The 25000-nt window shown below is 39.1% G+C and overlaps 2 protein-coding genes across 2 annotated transcripts in view; both read right to left on the bottom strand.

The window, feature by feature from the left end:
• Positions 1 to 1305: 1305 nt before the first annotated feature.
• LOC130221923 (gastrula zinc finger protein XlCGF26.1) overlaps positions 1306 to 25000 on the bottom strand; it is a 41464-nt gene continuing 17769 nt past the window's right edge. The window contains exon 4 of the mRNA XM_056454488.1: positions 1306 to 3824. Within this exon, the coding sequence (XP_056310463.1) occupies positions 2587 to 3824 (1238 nt within the window). The 3' untranslated portion in view covers positions 1306 to 2586. The remainder of the gene's footprint in view (positions 3825 to 25000) is intronic.
• On the bottom strand, positions 14877 to 22796 carry LOC130221954 (gastrula zinc finger protein XlCGF8.2DB-like). Its single transcript, XM_056454545.1, has 3 exons — positions 22614 to 22796; positions 22245 to 22399; positions 14877 to 17111 (listed from the first exon to the last, which is right to left on the bottom strand). The coding sequence occupies exons 2-3, from the start codon at positions 22369 to 22371 to the stop codon at positions 16075 to 16077; spliced, it is 1164 nt and encodes a 387-aa protein (XP_056310520.1). The 5' UTR covers positions 22372 to 22399; positions 22614 to 22796; the 3' UTR covers positions 14877 to 16074.

The raw sequence follows: 25000 nt of genomic DNA, 5'->3' as shown, positions 1-25000 counted from the left end.
AGGGCCGGTGTCCTGCAAAGTTTAGTTCCAACCCCAATCAGACACACCTGGGCTAGCTAATCAAGCACTTACTAGGCTTTCTAGAAACATCTTTGCAGGTTAAGGCAAGTTGGAGCTAAAATCTGCAGGACACCACCCCTCCAGAACCGAGTATGGACACCCCTGTGCTAATGTAAGCTCAGTATTGCATTATAGAACAAGTGTAGAGGCCGGCAGTGCTAGAGCTGGGCAAATGACCAAAATTAAACTGCAAATGCGATTTAAGCAAAGCAACGGTTGTCCTGCACAGCTTATCAGTGACGCACGGTTCTGCCATCAGAGTGGAAATCACTATGGAAAAACACAGAAAACTAGCATAAAACTGAGAATTAAATCAATTTAATTGATTCAAAACTCAAGACTATGGTGTGAGTTTGGAGTAAAACCATTAAACATTGGATTTTACACGGTTTCAGATGTTGTGCAAACTCAGTTCAATGAGGAGCTGTGAACACTGCCAATTAATCCTCCAGTTAAATCGATATCAATTTTCAGTGAATCGTGTAGATTTTCAGTAAACTAGGGCTGCGTCCGAAACCGCCTTCTACTCAGTAGCTACTACATTTGAATGTAAACGTGCTACTCGGCCGTTAGAAAGGTACGTTCCATACAGTGTGAAGGCAAGTTTATTTCTAGAGCACATTTCATACACAGTGGCAATTCAAAGTGTTTTACATAAACAGAAATAATCAAGTATAAATAAAATAGACACAAATATAAAAGCAGTGTACAGACAGTTTTTCCATATTCCAAAACACCGGTGTATCAGATTTTCTCATTTTACTCTAGGACTTCCCCATTCTGGTGATCACCCCCCCTCTGTGGACTTTTACAGGACTATTAATCTACTGGACGTCTCCAACAGATTCGATTTTTCACCTAAAATCGAAAAGTTAAGCTTTACAGCTCTAATTACGTGCCTCCCAATTTCAACTTTCTTCTGGAGGTAAATCGCACGGCCCCTGATTTCTTTCCCTGATTCCCCTCCTGGGAGTAGATCGCTTTAGCTAGCCAAACGTAATAAAAGATCTTGATCTCAGCCAAACGCCAGGGACTTTAACCCCCCGCAACAGTTATCTGAGGCGAGTCACGTCTCGGATGTCACTTATTGTAATTACGCTGCCAGGGGCGTAGCAACCGGGGGGGATCCGTCCCCCTCACTTTTAGAGACAGACCATTTAGAAACAGGTGATTAATAATTATATGAACATATGATCTCATTCAGCCCCCCCCCCCCCCCCCCCCCCCCACTTTTAAAATGTCCGCTACGCTCCTGTACGCTGCTATCCCACAGAGACAGAGCTACCAGTATGGTGACGACCCAAGTTAAATCTTTTAACCGCAAAATCAGAGCACTTTCTCCATATTCCAAAACACTGGAGTATCATATTTTCTCATTTTACTCTGGGACTTCCCCATTCTGGTGATCACCCCCTGTGGACTTTTTCGGTACCTATTAATCTATTAGACGTCTCAAACAGAATCGTATGAATGGAACTCGGACATACTACATCCGCCATTTTGTCATGATCAGGTGACCTACCCACGTGAGTTGCGTCGCTTCACTCCCATTCATTAATTCTCTCGTGGTGCATCATGGGATAGCGCAGCATCCATGGGATGTGCACTTCAGAATCTCTCCAGCAGTAGTAGGTCATCCGGGTACTTCTCACATACTGATTTTCAAATTCTATGAATTCGGACACACTACTCGGCTCGTTTAACGTTTTTAGCGTACTATATAGTATGGAAGAATGCAATTTCAGACGTAGCCTAACACTTTTTAAAACTGAAGCTGCGGTCACACTAGTGTTTTTCTCAGTCGTGCGGCACTGCAAAAAGGGGCGCGATGATCTAAGATGATTAGACATTAAAAAAAGCGAGCGATTGCTCCATGTTTTCAATTCCTTTCCAGAGAGTTCCTGTTTTGATCCTCGATTGGTCTCACTCAGTCAAGTGATGCGATTTCGCAGGTCGGAGTTCACCAAGCGTGAACTTTCCAACGTAGCGAACTGAGAAACCTGCAGCACGAGCTTGTGTTTCCGGTTTGACGCATTCGCGTACGTATGAATGGAAGTCTATGGGGGAATAGTGCAGCGTGACCGCAGCTTTAGAAGTTTAATTGCATGAGTCCACTTTCACATCCTTAAACACCCGTATGTTTTAAATCGACAGCTTATAAAAACTTGTGTGTGTTTTACCTTGTCTACTTTACATCTGGTCACGGCGCAGCTTTTAGATGTTGTTTGTTTTTATTTCGTAATTCAGAAATGCCAAGGAGGCATATTCCCACAATATGGTGGTGGTTCAGATGGTACCCTCAGTGTTCGTGTCTTTCGGATCTCTATGTACTTTACTAGAACCGGCTTTACTAACAAAATAGACATCAAAATTGCCTTCGATTAATCACATCAGCCTTAGCTTGTGAATAAATGATCACTGTACACTGTATAAAGATACACTGGCCACTCATAACCCTGAACCAAAACCGTGTAAATATGGCAAGCACTTCATATAGATTATTTCCAGACCTTTTCATCTGAAGGTTTACTGCCCTGAGTTTTCCACAGCGACTCCAGTCTGAGCTTCTACATCGCTCCTGAGATCCTCCTGTAAAGAGTTTTCCAGTTTTTCTCTCCGTCTCAAGGCTCTTTCCGCCCGGCCCACACATGAAACCTTTATCACGTGACCCTTCTCATGGTGACTTAGGGTCTGTTTGTTGTTGAATATCTTTCCACAAGTACCACAGATGTAATGCCGCGGTGAAGCGTGGGTTTTCCTGTGGGCTTTGATGCCTGCTTTATTAGAGAATCTCTTTCCGCATCGCTTACATTTGAAAGTGCTTCCCGTAAAGTGGATCTTCTTGTGGGCATTAAGGCTTAGTTTCTCTGAGAAACTCTTCCTGCATTGACCACAGGGGAATAATTTCCGATCATTGTGATTGGTCACATCACGCTGAGAACTACCTGATGAACCATTCCCCAAGTGACTGTGTACAAGTGGCTTCTCCACAGTGTGAACTTTCATGTGACGCTTAAGATCCCTTTCTTTAGAGAAACTCTTCCCACACTGAGCACAGGGGAATCGTCTCTCCTCCATGTGAGTCCTCATGTGAGTCCGATACCTTTTTTTAAATATGAAACCCTTCCCGCACTGACCACATTTGAATGGCTTCTGTACAGCGTGAGTCTTCATGTGACGCCGAAGACTACTCTTTTTAGTGAATTTCCTGCTACACCGAGTACATGCTAATAATTTCATATCCCTGTGAAGCTTCATGTGAGACTGATAGCTTTTCTTAAAGGTGAAAGCCTTTCCACAGTGACTGCATTTAAACGGCTTCTCTGCAGTGTGAACCTTCATGTGTTGCCAAAGATGACTTTCTTTAGCGAAGCTCTTTCCACATTGACCACATATCACTTCTTGTGGTGTTTGAGTGTGAATTCTCAGGTGATACTTAAGAGTGTATTTAGATTTGAAGCTCTTCCCACACACTTTACAGGTGAAGGATATCTCTCCGGTGTGGAATTTCATGTGCGTGGCAAGGCTTCGACTCTGACTGAACCCCTTTCCACACTGAGAGCACGTGTAGGGTCTTACTTTGGCATGATCTACAATGTGAGCGTCGAAGTCTGTTTTTTCACTGAAGCTCATTCCACACTCCTGGCAGGTGAAGTTGCTTGTAGTTTCTTCTCTTTCAGCATTTACAGTCCTTTCAGCCCGAACAGAGTCTACTATAGTCATGAGATCAAACTCATCCTCTTCTTGATCCTCCGCTATTAGGTCTAAGGCACAAAGGACACATCAGATTAACTACATGAAGCAGCAGACAAGAACATATGAAGAGAAGCAAAGTGAAGGTTTTAAATCAACCACATCAGGAGGAGCATCCCTGTATAATCCTGCTGTATCATAGAGCTCCTCCATCAAGCCAAATTAGGCTCTTCACAGAGTAGCCGGGATAAGATTCTGACGGTATGAGAAGCTTGGATAATAATATCACAGTTTTACGGTATTGTGATTACTGCACTAAAATATAATCTATTTAAATGTCTGGATAAAACACAACTATTTTTTCCTCTCTGAAAACAACATTTCAGTTTTTGGATACTGTTGTCTTAAACAAAACAACAACAACAACAACAACAACAACAAATGTACACATACCTTAGGAACGGTATTACAGAAATTTTGGCGGTTTTTAAACCTTGACTTTTCCAAACCGCAGTATACCTTGAAAACAGTTAACATCCCATGCCTATCACAGACTCCCAGGTAAAAAAGTGCACTAATATACACATTATTTAAGTATGCTTAGTGCACATTTCAGAGATGTACTTAAAGTGCTCTGTTTCGCACACTAATTCTGTACTTAATGTACTATACATAGCATTAAGCATACGTTAAGATAAACTTAACACCCCTTACATGCACTTAACTATGCTATTTTGAGACCCTATGAAATTGAACTAAAATTTGCATTTAACATACTATATCTGTATTTTTATTTGAAACGTTATAGTTACACATACACTTGAACCCTACTTTTAAACATTTATAAGTATATTTATGACTAATTTAATTTAAAGTATAGCAATGAGGTACAGTTGAAGTCAGAATTATTCACCCCCCTTTGAATGTTTATTTCTCTTTTAAATATTTCCCACATGATGTTTCTCAGATTCAGGAAATGTTGACAGTATGTCTGATAATATTTGTTCTTCTGGAGAAAGTCTTATTTGCTTTATTTCAGCTAGAATAAAAGCAGTTTTAATTGTTTAAACACCATTTTAAGCTCAATATTATTAGCCTCTTTAAGCTATATTAGTTTCTGATAGTCTCCAGAATAAACCATCATTATACAATGACTTGCTTAATTACCCTAACCTGCCTAGTTACCCTAATTACCCTAACTTTACCCTAATTACCCTAATTAATCCTTTAAATGTCACTTTAAGCTGAATACTAGTGTCTTGAAGAATATCTAGTCTAATATTATTTACTGTCATCATGACAAAGAGAAAAGAAATCAGTTATTAGAGATGAGTTATTAACACTATTATGATTAGAGATGTGTTGGAGAAATCTGCTCTCTGATAAACAGAAATTGAGGGGAAAAATAAACCGAGGGGCTAATAATACTGACTTCAACTGTATATAAAAAAAATAAATGTGATAAAAGCATGCTAAAATACACTTCATTAAAGTTCACATTTCTGTAATCCCAGATGAAAAAACAAGTGCACTAATATGTTTTATTTTCTATTCGGCTTCTAACGTTGTACTTAATGTACTAACAGTTGATATTTAGCACCACTTACAGTAAACGTAAGATGAACTAGGTGTACTCGACTGTGCTATTTTGACACACCATTAAGTTGAACTAAAACATCTTAAATATGCTACTTTCATATTTAAACAATATATTTGATCCCTCTTTTAATACAACACTAACCATCTTTGATTGCACTTTTAAATATACTAGCTTTACATATAAAATACACTTATAAATTATTGAAAATATAACAAAAATTTACTAGCATTTTCCTTATGTCACACTTAAGTTCACCCAAGTTAATACACTAATTACTACTACCCCAAAAAGTACATTAAAGTACAGCTTATACGAGTACACTTACACTCTTGAAGTGCTCTCTGATTTTGTAATTAATATGCTAATGTCTTTAGTAGGTTTTAAATTGTGTATTGTCTAAGTGTGCTCAAACTGTGCTATCCCAGATGAAAAATGTGTTCATCTTAACATACACTTAACACTATTTTTGAGTACATTAAGAATTAGTGTGTGAAAATAGAGCTCTTTTAGTTCAGTACTGAAAAGTGTACTTAATGTGTATTTTGGTGCACTTTTATTCACTGGGGGTAATTTGTCAGGCTCTCCTGTGATGTGTGATGATACATCCATTTCTCAATTCTGAACAGCTTGTATTGTTGTAATGCTTCTATCAAAACAAAAGCAACTCATCCAGATAGGTAGGATATTTCTGAAGAGACTCGATTTGAGTAAAAGATTTGAACACTGCCTTTGATTAGTGGTTCTCAGGTTATTACCTGAATCTTAAATATTAAATTTCTTTTTCCCTAATAAAAGATTAGATTAATCTTCATTACTATAGCGCTTTTACAATGTACAGTGCATTCAGAAAGTATTGACAGCGCTTCACTTTTTCCACATATCTTTATGTTACAGCCTTATTCCAAAATGGATTGATTTCCTCAACATTCTACACACAATTCCCCCATAATGACAGTGAAGAAAGAGTTTTGAAATTGTTGCAGATTTATTAAGAATAAAACACCTGTAAATTCACATGTACATCAGTATTCACAGGCTTTGCTCAATACTCTGTTGATGCACCTTTGGCAGCGATTACAGCCTGAAGTCTTGTTGAATATGATGCCACAAGCTCGGCACACCTGTCTTTGGGAATTCTTGCCCGTTCCTCTTTGCAGGACCTCTCAAGCTCTATCAGGTTGGATGGGAAGCGACGGTGTACAGCCATTTTCAGATCTTTCCAGAGATGTTCAATAGGATTTAGGTCTGGGCTCTGGCTGGGCCACTCAAAGACATTCACAGAGTTGTTGTGAAGCCGCTCCATTGATATTTTGGTGTGCTTTGGGTCATTGTCCATGCTTCACTATTAGCCTGGTGATGAGCGCTGCCTGCTTTTCTACAAACGTAAGCTGTGAATACTGATGTACATCTGATTTATCAGCTCTTTTATTTGTAATAAATCTGCAACAATTTCAGAAACTCTTTCTTCACATTGTCATTATGGGGGATTGTGTGTAGAATGTTGAGGAAACCAATTTAATTCATTTTGGAATAAAGCTGTAACATAAACAAATGTGGAAAAAGTGAAGCGCCATCAATACTTTCCGGATGCACAGTAAGGCAAGGCAAGGCAAGTTTATTTATATAGCACATTTCATACACAGTGGCAATTCAAAGTGCTTTACATAAACAGGAATAAAAGAAACAAGTATAAGAGAAATAAAAAACAAATAATAGAAATGGTAAAAATAGAAATAAAATAAAATAAAATAAAAGCAGATAAAATGTGTTATAAAAGAATTAAAAAGAAGAGAAAAACATAGTAGTTCGATCTGTCGGACGGAGCACAGTGCTCATTCAGTAAAGGCACAGCTAAACAGATGTGTTTTCAGTCTTGATTTGAACGTGCCTAATGTTGGAGCACATCTGATCATTTCTGGAAGCTGATTCCAGCAGCGAGGGGCATAGTAGCTGAAAGCCGATTCACCCTGCTTTGACTGAACTCTTGGGATTTCTAATCTATTTGATCCTAAAGATCTGAGTGATCTGTTAGGTTTGTATTCAGTGAGCATATCTGTAATGTATTGAGGTCCTAGGCCATTTAGTGATTTATAGACCAGTAATAATACTTTAAAATCTATTCTGAATGTAACTGGGAGCCAGTGTAAAGACCTGAGGACAGGTGTGATGTGCTCTGATTTCCTGGTTCTGGTCAGAATTCTGGCCGCAGCGTTCTGGATGAGCTGCAACTGTCTGACTGTCTTTTTGGGAAGGCCAGTGAGGAGGCCGTTACAGTAATCCACCCTGCTGCTGATAAAAGCATGAACAAGTTTCTCTAAGTCTTCACTGGAAACAAAGCATCTAATTCCTGCAATGTTTTGAGATGATAGTATGCTGATTTACTCACTGTTTTGATATGACTATTAAAACTCAGATCTGACTCCAGAGTCACACCGAGATTTTTGACCTTATTTTTAGTTGTTTGACCTTTAGAGCCAAGGTACGCATTCACCTTGAGAAGCTCATCTCTGTTCCCAAACGCAATGACTTCAGTTTTCTCTTTGTTTAACTGAAGAAAGTTTTGGCACATCCAACTGTTCATTTCATCAATGCATTGGCAGAGGGTGTCAATGGGGCTGTAGTCATTAGGCAGTAAGGCTAGGTAGATCTGAGTGTCATCAGCATAGCTGTGGTTGGAGATTTGATTTTTTTCTCATTATTTGGCTCAGAGGGAGCATATAAAGGTTGAACAGGAGTGGTGCCAGAATCGAGCCTTGTGGGACTCCACATGTCATTGGTGTCCACCTTGACCTATGGTCACCTATACTGACATAGTAACCTCTTCCTTCAAGGTAAGATCTGAACCATTTGAGGACCGTCCCAGACAGCCCAACCCAGTTTTCCAGCCTATCCAGAAGTATGCTGTGATCGACAGTGTCAAATGCAGCACTGAGATCGAGCAGTACCAGCACTGTTAGTTTGCCTGAATCTGTATTTAGGCGGATGTCATTGATTATCTTTATAAGGGCGCTCTCTGTACTGTGATGTGCTCTGAAACCAGATTGATAATTGTCCAACATCCCTTGAAGTTTAAGAACTTGTTAACCTGGTTATTGTTCAATGATTTTGCCAATGAAAGGGAGATTTGAGATGGGCCTGTAATTGCTCAATATGGGTGTTATCCAGGTTGCTCTTCTTCAAGAGGGGTTTAAACAACTGCAGTTTTAAGTGAGTTAGGAAAAATCCCCGAGAGAAGTGAAGCATTTACCACTTTTAGAGATCCATTTCTAAACAGGTAAACACCGTTTTAAAGAATGATGTGGGGAGCGTGTCGAGACTGCAGGTTGATGTTTCATAATTGCACGATCTCTTCTAAGATTTGACCATTAATTACCATGAAATCGGACATAATGTCTGATTTCTTAAGTTGTGGTTGAGTTAATCTGACTTCGACACAATTTGGCTGATTGGATGAGCTGATTGCCTTTCTGATATTATTGATCTTGTCAGTAAAGAAATGAGCAAACTCATTACATTTGCTTTCAGAGAGTAGCTCACTGGGAATCCGACTGGGGGGGGTTGTGAGTTTCTCTATCGTTGCAAAGAGTTTACGAGTACATCATAACCATCATGTTTGACAGATTTATGTTAGCAAGTTATCCTGACAAAGACGTCTCAATGTCACCTTTGCATGTAAAATGACAACTGAATAGCTATCATAAGCACACATTAAATCCCCTTCATTTTCATGATGACTATGAATGTTTGATAACAGTGTTATGAACACACCTTTAAGAAAAGTGTTACCAATACAAGAGTCTTGCATGACAAAACGTTGAGCTTCAAGAATGAAAACCAACCTTTAGTCCCTCAGGATCGTCTTGTTGTCTTCCAGTGTGAAATTTCTTGTGGGTTTCATAACTTTGCCTCAGTCTGAACCCCTTTCCACACTGAGAGCACGTGTAGGGCCTTACTTTGGCATGATCTACAATGTGAGTGTCCAAGTCTGTTTTTTCACTGAAGCTCATTCCACACTCCTGACAGGTGAAGATGCTTGGAGTTTCTTCCCTTTCAGCATTGGCTGATGAAGCAGTCCTTTCAGCCCGTATAGACTCGACTATAGTCATGAGATCAAACTCATCCTCTTCTTCATCCTCCACTTTTGGTGGCTTCAGCTCTACAATACAGATCACATCAGTTTTAACTACATGAAGCAGTAGACAACAGGATATTCAGTAACACTTTATAATTCCTGCACACTGTGAATGATCTATTAATCATTAGCAAACAGTGAATTCATTATCTGTTAAGCATCAACTCTACATAATAGATGTAAGTAAGCAGTTTATAAATACAGATATAAATGCTGTATTCTTGACTTATGCTCAATGATTATGCTTGCATACTTTGTTAATGATTATTTTGTTCATTACTTAAGTATTGCATCATTTACAAACTAGTTATTTAGGAATATTCTGTGTTTTTTTAAAGATTATTCAGAATGAGTTCGTTAAAGATTAATAAACTACTCAAATTAACACATATATCTGATTATTCAGGCATATACTAATAGTTCATTTCTATGTTAATAAATGCTTTATGAACTCAACTTCATCCAGTTTTGTGACCTAATTTAAAGTGAGGACTATTAATGCTTTAGAAATTAAAGGATTCGGATTTCTACCTTCCTTTATCCTCTTCTCATCATCCTGTTTCTTATTTGTTTTTAGTAAAGATGATTAATGAATAAGCTAACACATTGCTTGATATAAGAATGATCAGTGCATTCGCCTGTCTCTTTATAGCTATTTCAGGAGCCACCAAACTAGGTCCGAGGTCACGGAGAGCTCGAGTGGAACTGAAGGGCTGAGGACTGGAAGCAGCTGTCTCTACTGTTATTTCTGTGAGTTAATACTGTCTAAAATGTCTGAAGTGATTTAGCTATTTGTACAGTTAATTCTTTTAAAGTGATTCTACTTTTTATTTAAGATAGACTTTGTGTAGTATGGATATAACGGCCTAAATGTAGATTATACCAGTTTTTACCCAGTTTTGATGAAGACTGCTAAGAGTACACTCAGCTTTGGGTAAGAAACAGATTATACTTTAAGTGTGTGTTTCACAGGTCTGGGGTCAGCTCTAAACAGTCTATTGGATGTCTGATGTTTATATGCTTAAGATATTGTTCAGAATTGTACACACGCACTCCACGTGGAAATTTTCCTAGTCTATCTGTGTTTTAACCAATCAGACACCTATATGTGTGACGCAGTTACTGACGTTGTATGAGAGTATCATTGTTATTGATTTGTGATTGTAAGCAGAGCGGCCTATAGGAACTCATGCGAGTGTTGAAGCTGGCTTCTGCTGATGAAACTGCAGACTATCTTCAGTAAACTTCATTTATTTATCTGAATCTCTGACTCCGGCTTCTCTTCTTCTGACAGACTGCTCATTCTTTGGGTTAAAACTGTAAATAACCCTCACAAAATCCCTTATAAATGACAATTAAAGGCTCCGTTATATTCTAAACAGGAAAAAAAGAAAAGACTTTATTAATTTCTAATTATTTGAAGATACACAAATGAAACTGCATCAAATGAAAAATAAATCTTTGCAATCTTATATAAAATAAAATCACTGTACAGTTTAAACTTCGCTCGATAACTTTGAAATGTTGCATCATACTATATTGTTAAATTATTATTGTTGATTTATTCCATTTTATTTAATTGTACTTATTTCTCTTTGTATTTTGACACTCCTGTTATTCGGCAATGCTTAAACTTTACAGTAGTTTTATTTTTTAGATGGGACTGCAAACATTTATTCATTTGATGCTGAGCCTTTGTGCAGTAAAATCACAGTAATGAGGCGCTCATATGACATCCTCCATCAACATCCTTCATTAGTGCAGATCTGAATGAGGATCAAATGACTGAGCTGATCTCTGAGAATGAAAGCCCACCTGTTTGCTGCTCAGGATCTTCATGTTTGACTCTGAATGTTTCTTCAGTCCTCTCAGGATCTTCCTGTTTCAGTGTGAACACGTCTGCGATCCTGATGTCTTCACTCTCCTGTTAATAAACGCCATCTTATACTCGCTCAGTCGCTTCAGCTGGAGATTATCTGTGTGTTTTAAGAGAAGAATCAACACAAAGATGAAGAAATGAAGACTAAATCGGCTCATTTATAAGTCATATAGAGTTAAAAGGTGTTTTTAATCCCTTTTGAATTCATTCAAGCACTTTAGCTTAGCATAAATCATTAAATCGGATCTAGACCATTAGCATCTCATTTTAAAAAATACAATCATTGCAGACATGCTACGACAGCAGAATTACTGGATTATTACGCCAGAATGAGAGTCTATCTGTTAGGCATATTAGCCTAGAACATAGCAGTTTTTATTTTCCATCAGTCTTTAGTACACAAGGTAACAACAGAGGAGTCAAGCTTTAAATAAGGAAATTACTTACAGTTTGGTCATTTTAAAGCAGGATGCTAATAGTCTAATCAAATTTAATGGTTTATGCCAAGCTAAAATGGTTATATTGAGTGTCTTGCTATCATAATATTATAATTAAGCAAAGTATAAGAAGCTTATCACCAACCACACAGCAGGCCGAACTTTATCCAGCGTTTAGGAGACGATCACATCCTTCTGTGTTGTTTACTGAAGCACATCTGCTAATTTGCTAGCATTTAATCAAAAACAAACTATTATTATCAAGATTCAATTTAAAACGCTACATTTAGATGAGAAGATCAGCAGGGTTTAGTGCAGAAGTGTCTTCATTTCTACTTACAGTGTCTGAATTGGTGTTTCTGATGAGCTGAATGACGATACAGAGAGCAGAATAAGCGTTTCAGCTGCTCTTCTGTGTATAAATGCGCTTTACTCGCACTAAATAATTCTCAATGCAGTTAGCGGAAGCTTTATAATATCACATTTAATAAATCTTAAAATTACCGCTGCGCTTTTCTGTCCATTTAAAACACTTTAGACGTCTGAAAACAATCAATTCTTTCTTCACAGTAGAAGCGGGAACGCGACGCGGCTTCATGATGTAATAACACAATAGCAAAATAAAAGTCCCCCCACGTCCATTATTCGCGACCCACTGCTTTGGATTTGTACCTCTATTTCAAATAATAATAATAATAATAATAATACATTAAAAAACAATGTTTTGATCAACATTATACTTCTGCTAGCCCCTTTTAATCTTTATATAATTGAGTATATTTGTATTTTCTTCTTGTTGTGTAATATTTGCTGTATATCCTGGGACTAGCATTAGGCCGAGGGCCCTAAAATAGTGTTAACAATTGTAAGTTTAATAGCATTTTGTTTGTAAATCTTTTATATTCTGACACTATTAAAAAATACATTTTTAATCAAAGAAAAGAGTAACGAAAAGCTTAAAATAATTCATATTTCTTAATCCAGCCATTAACCTCATCTCTCACATAACACTTGACTTTGTTTCACTCAGCCTGTATTTCACAGATATACCCACACGCCAGAATAACAGAGAGGAATTTTAGGTTAAATATCTCTACCCACGCAGTCCACTGAAAACATCTGATCAAAATAAACATGAACGACTGACTGAATGTGAACATGAATGCGTCACTTTACTTAAAATGAGGCGCTGTTTGGGCTGCAGAACCAATTTAGACTATAATCTATAGTGCTCAAGAGTATTTACGAGTAATATAATCAGTCTCTGCAGCAAACAGTCTCTGCCTATCATCCATCTGAAACCAAAACACCTAGGGTTTTGGACTTTGACCACAATAAAAAAAAGGTTCAATAATAATTGAAAGTAGGAGGGAGATTACAGGTATGCACCAGCCAATCACAGCACCGAATAGATGAGCAATAATACTCCAAAACACTTCATTGAACATGTATACATGGACATCTCCTATATACTATATAACTGCAGGTTAACTATGTTTATATATAATAACCTAAACGTTAAAAATCTATTAGTAATTAATTAGTAACTAGATAATTATTAGTTATTATTATCTAAAAGTTATGTAACTAACAAGCTTCACTTTCTGAGTTTGATTATAATGCAAATAATGTGCACTCAATAAAGCTGCTTTGTCTGGTCCTTGAATCTGATTGGCTGATAGCCGTGTGATATTCTGCAAATAACAGCACTCCTGCATCCTCCTGCCCCTTGTGTATCGCTCCGCCAACATAGAGTGGCAGCAGATTAATAAACTTACTACAGTTTGACAAATATTGCAGCTGTGTGGACAACATAATTGTACTTTGAGGCTTTTTTTTTAGAAGAGAATGTAAGTGTTTAGATTGCAGCTATGACATTTATTATAAGGATACTGCGCTATTTTAAAATATGTTTGCATTAATTTGGAAATTCAGTACATCGGCCGCCATCAGCTTTCAAAGAAATTGACGGGTGACATTCTGCCACAAGATGGCGACAGAGAAAGCATAATAATCCTTTGGGGTCTGAAAAAAAAAGCATTTCTTCAGCGTAATGTCAAACTACAGCTGATCAAATCATTACGAGCAGGTAAGTGACTAGTCCATCTCTCTCTCTTTATTTTCATTGCTGTGTTTATACCACAGTAATCTGCTAGTGTTTGATTTGAGTGATGATGACATCACCGCACATGTGACGCACAGCATTGCAAATCTTTCTGAAAGCGTTCAAGGTAGCGTTTGAAAGCATCGTCAATCAGCCGATCTATCAGCAGATGGATCGCTCATATATCTGCAGGTCAGCTGATAGACGCGGCTTTAATCCGCTCTGGTGTTTGTGTGAATGCAGGGTGAAGCAGTGCATCGATGACCATTCTGGCCAATCACAGACACTTCTGTTGAGCTCCTGAACACAACGGGCTAATCAGCTCTCTCGTTGGCTTTCTCATCTGACCCCACGCGGGGCTCGAATCAGTTGATTGGTCTGGAATTTAATAGCTGCAGACTCATGCTGAGTTCCACACCAGATATCCGGTATCGGCAAGAGAATTTCCCCCGGGACACCACAACAGGTGCTACATCATAATCACGCCCCAACAAGAGCAAGCTCCTGATTGGTTAATACGGCGGTGAACGTCAGTTGAAGTTCAGATTTTCCAACTCGAGTAATACGCGCGTTAAGCATGTCAATCGCGCAAAATCCTCAACTTGAGCCGCTTCATTCTCGCGAATAGTGTCAATCGCGCCGCAGGATGTCCATTAGGGTCTTTGCAATGACTTAACATGTAAATCAATCATGTTTGGCCACTTCTTCCGCGTCTGGTGTGAACACAGAATCACACAGATGCCCTCAGCAGAGCTAGTGACATCACTGTGATGGGCGGGGTTAGGTGGTGCTAGCATTTTAGCATGCTGGATATTGGATTTCTGGTCTGTGAGGTGACAGAAGTTAACACAAAGACTGCTCAGTGCAGATTTCCTGTATATTTTTATTGTTTAAGAGAAAGTAATATTGAAGACAATAATAAAAAGGTCAGCACATTTTTCAGTGAAGCGGTTTTAATATTGAGACCTGAAAACTAAGCGAACCTGATCAGGGGTCGATCAGGGGTGACCTGGTGTCAGAGTAGGGCTGATCACACCGAACACGTCTTTACGTCCCAAAAAATGAGGCAAGAAATAAGAGGAGCGTGGTGGGCTTTTAATGTCGATAGGCAACGACTGAGTCAGCTGCATATTGTTCGAGTGTTGCTGTTGATATTAATATAATTAATATTTAACAATATTGTGATATTATATAGATCTGTAAGTCCTTCAGCTCCAGATAACTCAAAACAGCGACCGCTAGTCTCTCCTCCATCTTTAAAAGTCTCTGTAGTCGTCTTGATATCCCAAACACTGCTGTCACTCAACAGAAACCCCGCCTCTGCTTTCATTTGATTGGAGAATGAAAAAGACGTCACTGACGTAACACGTTTCCCGCTCAGAGGTGACTTTTTTCAACTGCGAGCGCACATCGTGCAATAGTAAAAACGCGAGGCGCATCAGACGGTGTGATCAGCCCCTAAGGTTGTCTCAATTAGCAACCTAGCTCCCAAGGTGGTGAATCAGTAGGTAGACGTTTCTCCCGTCATAGACTTCCATTCAAATGCACGCGAATGCGTCAGACCGGAAACGCAAGCTCGTGCTGCAAGTTTCGCAGGTCACTGCATAGGAAAGTTCAAGCTTGGTGAACTCTGACCTGTGAAATCGCATCACTTGACTGCGTGAGACCAATCGAGGATCAACGCAGGACCTCTCTGGACAGAACTTTAAAACATGGAGCAATCGCTCGCTTTATTAATATCTAATCATATTGTTTAATCCCGCCCCTTTTTGCAGTGCCAGACGACAGAATTTCGCAAGCTCAAACTCTAGTGTGACCGCAGCAGAAGCTTAGCGTCTTGTTACGTAATGAATTAGCGCACTAGTGTGTCTCAATATGTTTGATGATTTGGGTCACATGACTTTGAGCTGCCTCTGCACTTCCGTTAAGAGTTACTGCCAATACTGATTTCCACAGTGTATTGTGAAGGGAATAATCAATATAATACTGAAGCACTGTGGTGACAGACTTTGGCTGAGGCGTTTCAGAAATGAGCTAAACAACACATCAGATGCTTTACACTGTGCTGGAAACGTGTGCTGCTTGGTCCATTAATGCGTCCCATCACATTAATTCAGTAAGTGCGTCTCTACTTCGACCATTTCTTCTTACATATTCTTTAACACAGGTTTATCCGGCATGATCCTTCATGTGTCTGTGTAGGCCAGCGCGATGTCTGAAACTCTTCTGACACTGGCCGCACTTGTAGAGTCTCTCTCCGGTGTGGATTGTCATGTGGACCTTAAGCATGACTCTATCATTGAAACCCTTTCCACAGTGCTGACAGGTTAAATAGTTCTGTCTGTGGAGTCTCTTATGGGCGTTCAGGCTCAGTTGATGCGAAAACCTCTTTCCACACTGATCACAGGGGAACAACCTCTCCTTGATGTGAATCGTCATGTGATACTGATAATTTCTTTTGACCATGAAACCCTTTCCACACTGGCCACATTTAAACGTCTTCTCTACCGCGTGAACCTTCGTGTGCCGCCGGAGGTAACTCTCTCTAGTGAAACGCCTCCCGCACTGAGCACAGATAAAGGGCTGTGCTTCAGCGTGAGTGCTCAGGTGAGACTCCTGACTGTATTTAGAGGTGAAGCTCATTCCACACAGCACACAGGTGAAGGGTTTCACTCCAGTGTGAACTCTTAAGTGGGTTTCGAGGTTTGCTCTCTGACTGAAAGACCTTTCGCACTGGGAGCATTTGTATTTCAGGGTGTGGGTTTTCATGTGGGAATACTTGGAGCCATAGGTCTTGAATCTCGTCCCGCAGTGAGAGCATTTGTACGGCTTCTCTCCGGAGTGAGTGTTCAGGTGGTTGGTAAAGCTGAACTTTGTGCTGTAGCTCTTTCCACACTGCTCACAGGTGAAGGGTTTCTCTCCGGTGTGAACGGTCATGTGCCTGTTGAGGAGTCCGATCAGACTGAACCCCTTTCCACACTGAGAGCAATTATAGCGCCTTTTTCTGGCGTGTTTTCTCATGTGAGCGTCAAAGTCTGTTTCTTTACTGAAGCCTATTCTACACTCCTGACAGGTGAAGATGCTTGGAGTTTCTTCCCTTTCAGCGTTTGCTGATGAAGCAGTCCTTTCAGCCCGTATAGACTCGACTATAGTCATGAGATCAAACTCATCCTCTTCTTCATCCTCCACTTTTGGTGGCTTCAGGTCTAAAGTAAAGGATAAATACACATCACACCAGGCAGATGAACAACACTTTCAGACAAGAATAAATCAGAGCGGGGGCGTCGCTAGACCCCATTTACTAGGGCACGTGCCCCAGTAAAAATCGCCAGTGCCCTAGTAAATGCTTTGACATATGATTTACTGTATATGCAAGTGTATTTATTAAGAGTAGTAATCCCAGAATAAAGACGTTATTCTCGATGTGCAACCAAACCAACGCTGATCACAGCAATGTAGTTTAAGAAAAAAGGAAACCGAGTACCCATCACGTGCATCGCTTCTGCTCCCAGTTCGGTTGTGAAAATGCATGCTGAAGAAGTAGCCGCTCATGTGTTGTGAAACCAGCACACAGTGAGTTTTACAAGTCAAAACAAAGTTTAAATAATACCATGGCTCCTGATAGATTTGAGAAAGGAGGGATGAAGTCATGTAGCTGCATAATAACATTTCTAGCATATAGATCAGGGTCATCAACTATATCTGTCAGAGGGCCAGAGTTTTACCAGACAGCCTCCTTGGAGGCCGGACCCCCAAGAAGAAAATCAAATTTTGGCTTAACATGATGTTTAATGTTTATACTTTTCCCATTTCATTACAAAACTGAAGGCATTTGATTCAGGCTCCCATCACCTGTACCACAGTCAACCACTAGGAGCGCTAGATATTTCGCCTCAACTCAATCAGGCTCATTCTGAAAACGTAGTCCTGTAGATGTTTCTGAAGACTGAACTACGGGAGGTACGTATTTTTTCAGTTTTTGTTTTCGTGAATCCGCCAGAGGCCGCTGTGTGCACTTTTTCGCATCTCAAATGTCTCTCGCGAGTGCCGTTTGCGCCCGTGCTGTTCTCGCGTAAACCCACCAGAGGTCGCTGCCGACCGACCGTCTGTCTGACTGGCTGAATGATTGACTGGGCGACTGACCCCCCCGCCCTCCTCCTCCTTCCCTGAACCCAACTAATTTAACCGATTGACCCGCACACCCACTTACTTCCCTAAACCCAACCAACGATTTACAAAAGCCGTCCAGAAAAAGAAAAGCCCTCGTCTGATTTTTTAAAAGTTGGTGTCAGAGCGGAAATGTAACTTTAGCTATTGATTAAGCACTGTGAGTAGCCCGTTTCAGCATTGTGATTTCAATTCAAGCCCCCTGAACATTTCATTTAATGTGCGAACATTATTTGTGACCGGTTTTGTTTCTTTACCATGCTATTTTAAGTTGTGCCAGATTGTTTTTTCTCCTTGTTTTAGTCCTGAGGAGTCTGCTAGCTTCAAGCACGCTGTTGAAAAAACTAATGTTAAGTAAGGGCATGAGGAAAAGTTATGTGTTCGTTTTATTTTAAACCTGCTTGAATCAATAAATGCTAAACGCCGCATAGTCTATCTAAATCTGTCCTCATTTCAGAGTGTAGCCTGAATATAGTCATAAATGGCTGTTATTCTGACAAGAGACTCAGTTATTTTAGTTGCTTTAATAATGTGGACCACTATTCTGTTTTTAATCCTCACAGCTTTGGAATTCAGTCGCGGGCCGGATTGAACGGTTCAGTGGGCCGGATTCGGCCGCCAGTTGATGATCCGTGATATAGATCTTTACTTTTTTATTTTGTTATTATATCAAACAGTAGCCTATTTAATATTAATATCTTGTTGGTGCTGAATTTAGACCACATATTACGGGCTGTATTGAATGCTGAGTGATGCGGTGGTTCTGAAGATCGCGCTTTAACGTGAAGCTCAGTCCGCAGCGAGGGCACGTGTAGGGTCTTTCGGTGTGGTCTCTCACGTGGTCTTTGAAGTCTCTTTTTTGGCTGAAGCCCATTCCACACTCCTGGCAGGAGAAGTGGCTTGTAGTTTCAGCATTTGCAGCACGTTTAGACTCGACGATAGTCATGAAGTCAAACTCTTCTTCTTGATCCTCCACCTTGGGTGGCTTCAGGTCTGAGGTGAAAAGGACAAATACAAATCAGTTTAACACCAAATCAGCAGACAGAGGAGCGTCCCCGTATACCACAGATGGGAAGTAACGAAGTATAAATACTTTATTACTGTACTCAAGGAGATGTTTCTGGTATCAGTACTTTACTTCACTTTTTATTTTTCTGATAACTTCTTACTTTTCGTAAATTTATACGCAAATATCTGTACTTTCTACTCACGTTTTTAAATCAGGCTCGTTACTTTCGTTTCCATGTGTTTGGTGGCACAATTTGAGCTCCTTTTTGTAATTTAATCAAGGCTATCAGGCACCGTACGCGAGTCAGTTCCTGAAGATCACTATGAGATAGGCTAGGATGCCTACGCAGATTAGACAGAGGGAGACGGAGAATTTAACATGACTGACACTGCCCTGTTGGTAATAAGTAGGGCCAGACGGAGGAATGATTTTGAGAGTATCATAGCTAAAACCTTAACATGTGAAATAAAAAATAATCTTTTTAACTTGTGCTAATGTTTACAATGCAAACCCAGTTAGATCCACTTATTTAGTAAACAAAGCAAGTCTCTCATATAATATCTCTACTAAAGGACAGAAGATATTACTGTACACACTGCACTGTACATAAATCAGATCAATATTTTCATATTAGTCAATAATATTACAGTCATTAATTTAAAAACTGAATAAATATAGATTTACACACATTTACACAGTAAATAAATGGACTCAATGATGGGCTGGAATGGGATTCTGTGTGGGTCTAGTATAAGACATAAGAACAAGAGAGATAAACGAGAGAGATCATTCCAGTTGAAAAAAAATGCAGTTTAAATGCTTAATGTTGGAGTCTTTTGTCCATTTCTGATCATCCTGTATGGGATTTCTCTGGTCTTTCAGTCTAATACAGTGAAATATAGTGCTTTATTGTACAGATTTGTACATTTAGTTCTAAAACAATCCAATACTCTATAAAAAAGTACATGCATTGAGATTTATTTCCTTCATTTCCAATGAGTTCATATTTCCCAATACAGAATTTAACAGTTTTATTGACTATACGCTTTTACACACATTTGAAGTTCCCCTTTGAATTTTTTTTTTGTTTAACTACATCCCAAATGATGTTTCTCAGATTGAGGAAATGTTGACAGTATGTCTGATAATATTGTTCTTCTGGAGAAAGTCTGATTTGTTTTTTATTTCAGCTAGAAAAAAGCAGTTCTTAATTGTTTAAACACCATTTTAAGCTCAATATTATTAGTCTCTTTAAGATATATTTGTTTCTGATAGTCTCCAGAACAAACCATCATTATACAATAACTTGCCTAATTACCCTAACCTGCCTAGTTACCCTAATTACCCTAGTGAAGCCTTTAAATGTCACTTTAAGCTGAATAGAAGTGTCTTGAAGAATATCTAGTCTAATATTATTTACTGTCATCATGACAAAGAGAAAATAAATCAGTTATTAGAGATGAGTTATTAACACTATTATGATTAGAGATGTGTTGGAGAAATCTGCTCTCTGTTAAACAGAAATTAGGGAAAAAATAAACAGGGGGCTAATAATTTAGGGGGCAATTTATGAATATAAATTTAATGCAAAACATCCTGAATTTATCATGTAAATAAAAGATCATGCACATTTTGGAGGTCGTAGTTACTTTTATATGATGATGATAAGGATGGCGTCAGGATGATGATACATGGGCTGACTTGAGTAATGTTGGTGGCATATGGTCACCTTGGAATTATACGGTTCTGTCTGCGTTCTAAATGACTTTGAGATATCGTGCTTCAACGTTTTTGCATTCCATATAGCAAACGATATGTGCATAACAGTTCTCTTTCATGCATCGACATGACTGAGACCCTGAATATACATTATCAAAAATCTCTTACATTTGCAAATTGGTGTAAAAAAACACAGTAAATGCAGAGAGAAGCTTCTCATTCTGAAAAGTCATTTCCACTAGGATTATAAGGTTCTGTCAGGCAGATCAGTCATTAAAGCTTTACTTATGAAGAAATACAATCAAGAAATGTATAATTTAGTGTTGTAACAGTGTGTTGATGCTTGAGAAAGTAGATTTTTGCTTCTGTAACATTATTTCATGGTTTAGGATGAATATTTGTTTCTTGTTCAATTTAAGCAAGGCTGTGCTAAATATTTTGTCCAGTGCAAATGTTAATTTTATTTAATTAATGTTAAGATTTATTACATTTTATGCTTCATATGAATTATTTAATTTTACTTATTGAATTATATAATAATACATTTAAAGACTTTAAAATAAAACAGACGATGAGCAAATGAGTTTAATAAACACTAAATGTTTAACTGACTATAAACACTAATAAAATATTTCTAATATAGAAATGTTTTAATATCCGTTTCTTTTTAACATTTCATCTCAAAGGGCAAAAACTGCTTCTAAATCATCACATTTACACACATCTCAGTTTTGTGAGGTGCATTATTTAGCCGACTCTGCTGTCAATGTAGCAGTCCAGCGAAATGACAAAGAAAGCGGATCCTGCTTGGTCCTCATGTCATGTGTGCATTAAAAATGCTGACCGACTCACAGAAAGAACCTTACAGAGCCAAGCTAGAGTTCGACTTTGTAGATCAACCACTTTAGTTTTTAAATAAAAAGTCTTAAAATGTAAACAACTTATAAAAAAAAACATCCCATAATGTAAATGAGCTGTCATTTAATAGGAATATGTCAATAACTCAATTTTGACAATGTCAGATAGAGCCTTATAATTCTAAGGTGACGATACTGCAGGGTGCGATGCTGCTTGGGCTTTCATAAAACTGGCATCACTATCCTTACTCACTATCCTCCAGCTTAGTCTGATTTATCAGGGGTCGCCTCAGAGGAATGAACCACCAATTATTCCAGCATATGTTTTACGCACTTTTTTACAGGCACTTAGGTCAAGCTGATTACCAGACTTGTGAATAGCTGAGTTTGGGACTCTTTAGCTCATCGGAGGCAAGTGGAGTGTTAATATCAGTGGTATACGGTTGGTCTAGGTCAGGGATGGTCAAACTATCCTGGAGGGCCGGAGTTTTGCTCCAAGCCTAATCAAACAGACCTCAGTGTAGCTTTCTAGTGATCTTGATTGTTGGATCAAATGACTGAGCTGATCTCTGAGAATGAAAGCCCACCTGTTAGCTGCTCAGGATCTTCATGTTTGACTCTGAATGTTTCTTCAGTCCTCTCAGGATCTTCCTGTTTCAGTGTGAACACGTCTGCAATCCTGATGTCTTCACTCTCCTGTTTAATAAACGCCATGTTTGCATTCACTTCAGCAGGAGTTTATCTGTGTACTCAAGAGAAAAATAATCAACACAAAGAAGAGAAGAATGAAGACTAGACCTCTGTCTGTGTCTCAATCACTTCTCTAGTTCACTACTCAGTGCACAGTTGAGGAGAATCACTCACAGTCACAGTTAATGAAGCACACAATAAACATTATTACATTTAGATGAGAAGATCAGCAGGTTTAGTGCAGAAGTGTCTTCATTTCTACTTACAGTGTCTGAATTGGTGTTTCTGATGAGCTGAATGACGATACAGAGAGCAGAATAAGCGTTTGTGCTGCTCTTCTGTGTATAAATGCGCTTTACTCGGACAATAAGACTCTCAGAGCTGACAGCTGAAGCTTTAAAACATCACAATTAATATGGTTAAAATCACCGCAGCGCTTTTCTGTCCATTTAAACACGTTAGACGTCTAAAAACATCCCATCACAGCAGATGCGGGAACGCGACGCAGATTCATGACGCCATTACAAAATAAAAGTCAGTCCGCCAGCTGTGCTGGAGTGAGCCAGAATTCTATATTTCAACTTTAATACGAGAAAAAACAATAATTTAATGCTTAAAATAATTAATAGATATTTCTAAATCTCATCAAATGATTAAAATAATTAATAGATATTTCTAAATCTCATCAAATAAGTCTACATTTTTTCTAATCATACAAAATTAAATAAGCGTTTATTTCACGCACTCCTCCAGTACTTCATAACCTTCTTCTTAGTGCCACAATCACACAAACCTGTAGTGTTTTATTTATTCCCTTATGTCTAAATTTCATCCTCAAACAAACAAAAAATAATTAAATAATTTACTTCCTGTTTCTCCTGCGGTGCTCTTCATGTGCTGGTATCTAAAAATCACAAGGGTGAACAGAAATATACAGGCCAGAGGAATTAAGAGTGTAATTAAGGACTAATGAATGCGTCACTTCACTCAAAATGAAGAGCTGCGATGACCATCTAATGTCAGAATCCATCATGAACTCCTCAAATGCAGACAGTGCTCGATGGTATTTATTTAAGAGTTAATTAAGAGTGTTGAGGAGGATTATAATCAGTTTCAGCAGTAACAGTCTCTGTCCATCACCCGTCTCAAACCAAATATGGCCTTTGACCACTATTAAAATAATAACTCATCAGTATCAGTGATGGTAGAAACTCACAGAGAGACTGCATGTGCTAAATATAGGCATGTTGCTAGTGTTGGACGGCATGTTTAGTTAGTAACTGTTTTACTATATTAATGTCACCACTGTTATTCACGATTGCTCTGCTCCATGTAGAAACTCTCATTAGAGGGAGGGAAAAACATTTAGGAGGTCATATTTGACTAAATAATTTACAATACAGACATATGTACATTCATTTAACCTTTACTGTGTTGATAGCAATATAAATTACAGTTTATTGTACAGTAAATAAGTAAATGATTTTAAAAAGTTCATAACTGTTAGTAGATTTTTATTAAAGGGCACCTATGATGCAAAATACACTTCTGTAAGCTGTTTGGACAGAAGTGTGTGTAGTGTGGTGTGTCCACAGACATGCTGGAGTGAAATAAACACAGGAAGTCTCTTATTTAAATTGCTGCAAATTTATTAAAAATAAACACCTGTAAAATCACATGTACATCAGTATTCACGGTCTTTGCTCAATACTCTGTTGATGCCCCTTTGGCAGCGATTACAGCCTCAAGTCTTGTTGAATATGATGCCACAAGCTCGGCACACCTGTCTTTGGGAGTTTTTGCCCATTCCTCTTCGCCGAACCTCTCAAGCTCCATCAGTTGGATGGGAAGGACGGTGTACAGCCATTTTCAGATCTCTCCAGAGATGTTCAATAGGATTTAGGTCTGGGCTCTGGCTGGGCCACTCAAGGACATTCACAGAGTTGTTGTGAAGCCACTCCATTGATATTTTGGTGTGCTTTGGGTCATTGTCCTGCTGGAAGATGAAGCGTCGCCCTAGTCTGAGGTCAAGAGCGCTCTGAAGCAGGTCTTCATGCAGGATGTCTCTGTACATCGCTGCGTTCATCTTCCCTCTATCCTGACTAGTCTTCCAGTTCCTGCTGCTGAAAAACATCCCCACAGCATGATGCTGCCACCACCATGCTTCACTGTAGGGATGCTATTAGCCTGGTGTTCGCTGGCGTTCGCCTGGCGTTCACTCCAAAGAGTTCAGTTTGAGTCTCATCATCAGTTTAGTTTCTGATGGTCTGAGAGTCCTTCAGATGACTTCTGGCAAACTCCAGGCGGGGAGTGTCTTCCGTCTGGCTGCTCTACCATACAGGCCTGATTGGTGGATCGCTGCACAGATGGTTGTTCTTCTGTAAGGTTCTCCTCTCTCCACAGAAGAATGCTGGAGCTCAGACAGAGTTTAAAAAGTTTAAAGACATCGGGTTATTGATCACCTCCCTGACTAAGGCCCTTCTCCCCCGATCACTCAGCTTAGATGGCCGGCCTGCTCTAGGAAGAGTCCTGCTGGTTAAACATCTTCCACTTACGGATGATGGAGGCCGCTGTGCTCATTGGAGCTTTCAGAGCAGCAGAAATGTTTCTGTAACCTTCCCCAGCCTTGTGCCTCCAGACAATCCTGTCTCTG

Source organism: Danio aesculapii, chromosome 4 (assembly GCF_903798145.1).
Source record: "Danio aesculapii chromosome 4, fDanAes4.1, whole genome shotgun sequence".
NCBI lineage: Eukaryota > Metazoa > Chordata > Actinopteri > Cypriniformes > Danionidae > Danio > Danio aesculapii.
This window is presented reverse-complemented; position numbering and strand designations above follow the sequence as displayed.

What these genes read in the sequence shown, in the direction of transcription:
- LOC130221954 (XM_056454545.1), bottom strand. Translation starts at nt 22,371, where the DNA reads ATGGCGTTTATTAAACAGGAGAGTGAAGACATCAGGATTGCAGACGTG. An exon ending in AGATCCTGAGCAGCTAACAG is followed by an intron (nt 17,112 to 22,244) that starts GTGGGCTTTCAT and finishes CCTTTACTTTAG; the next exon opens with ACCTGAAGCCACCAAAAGTG.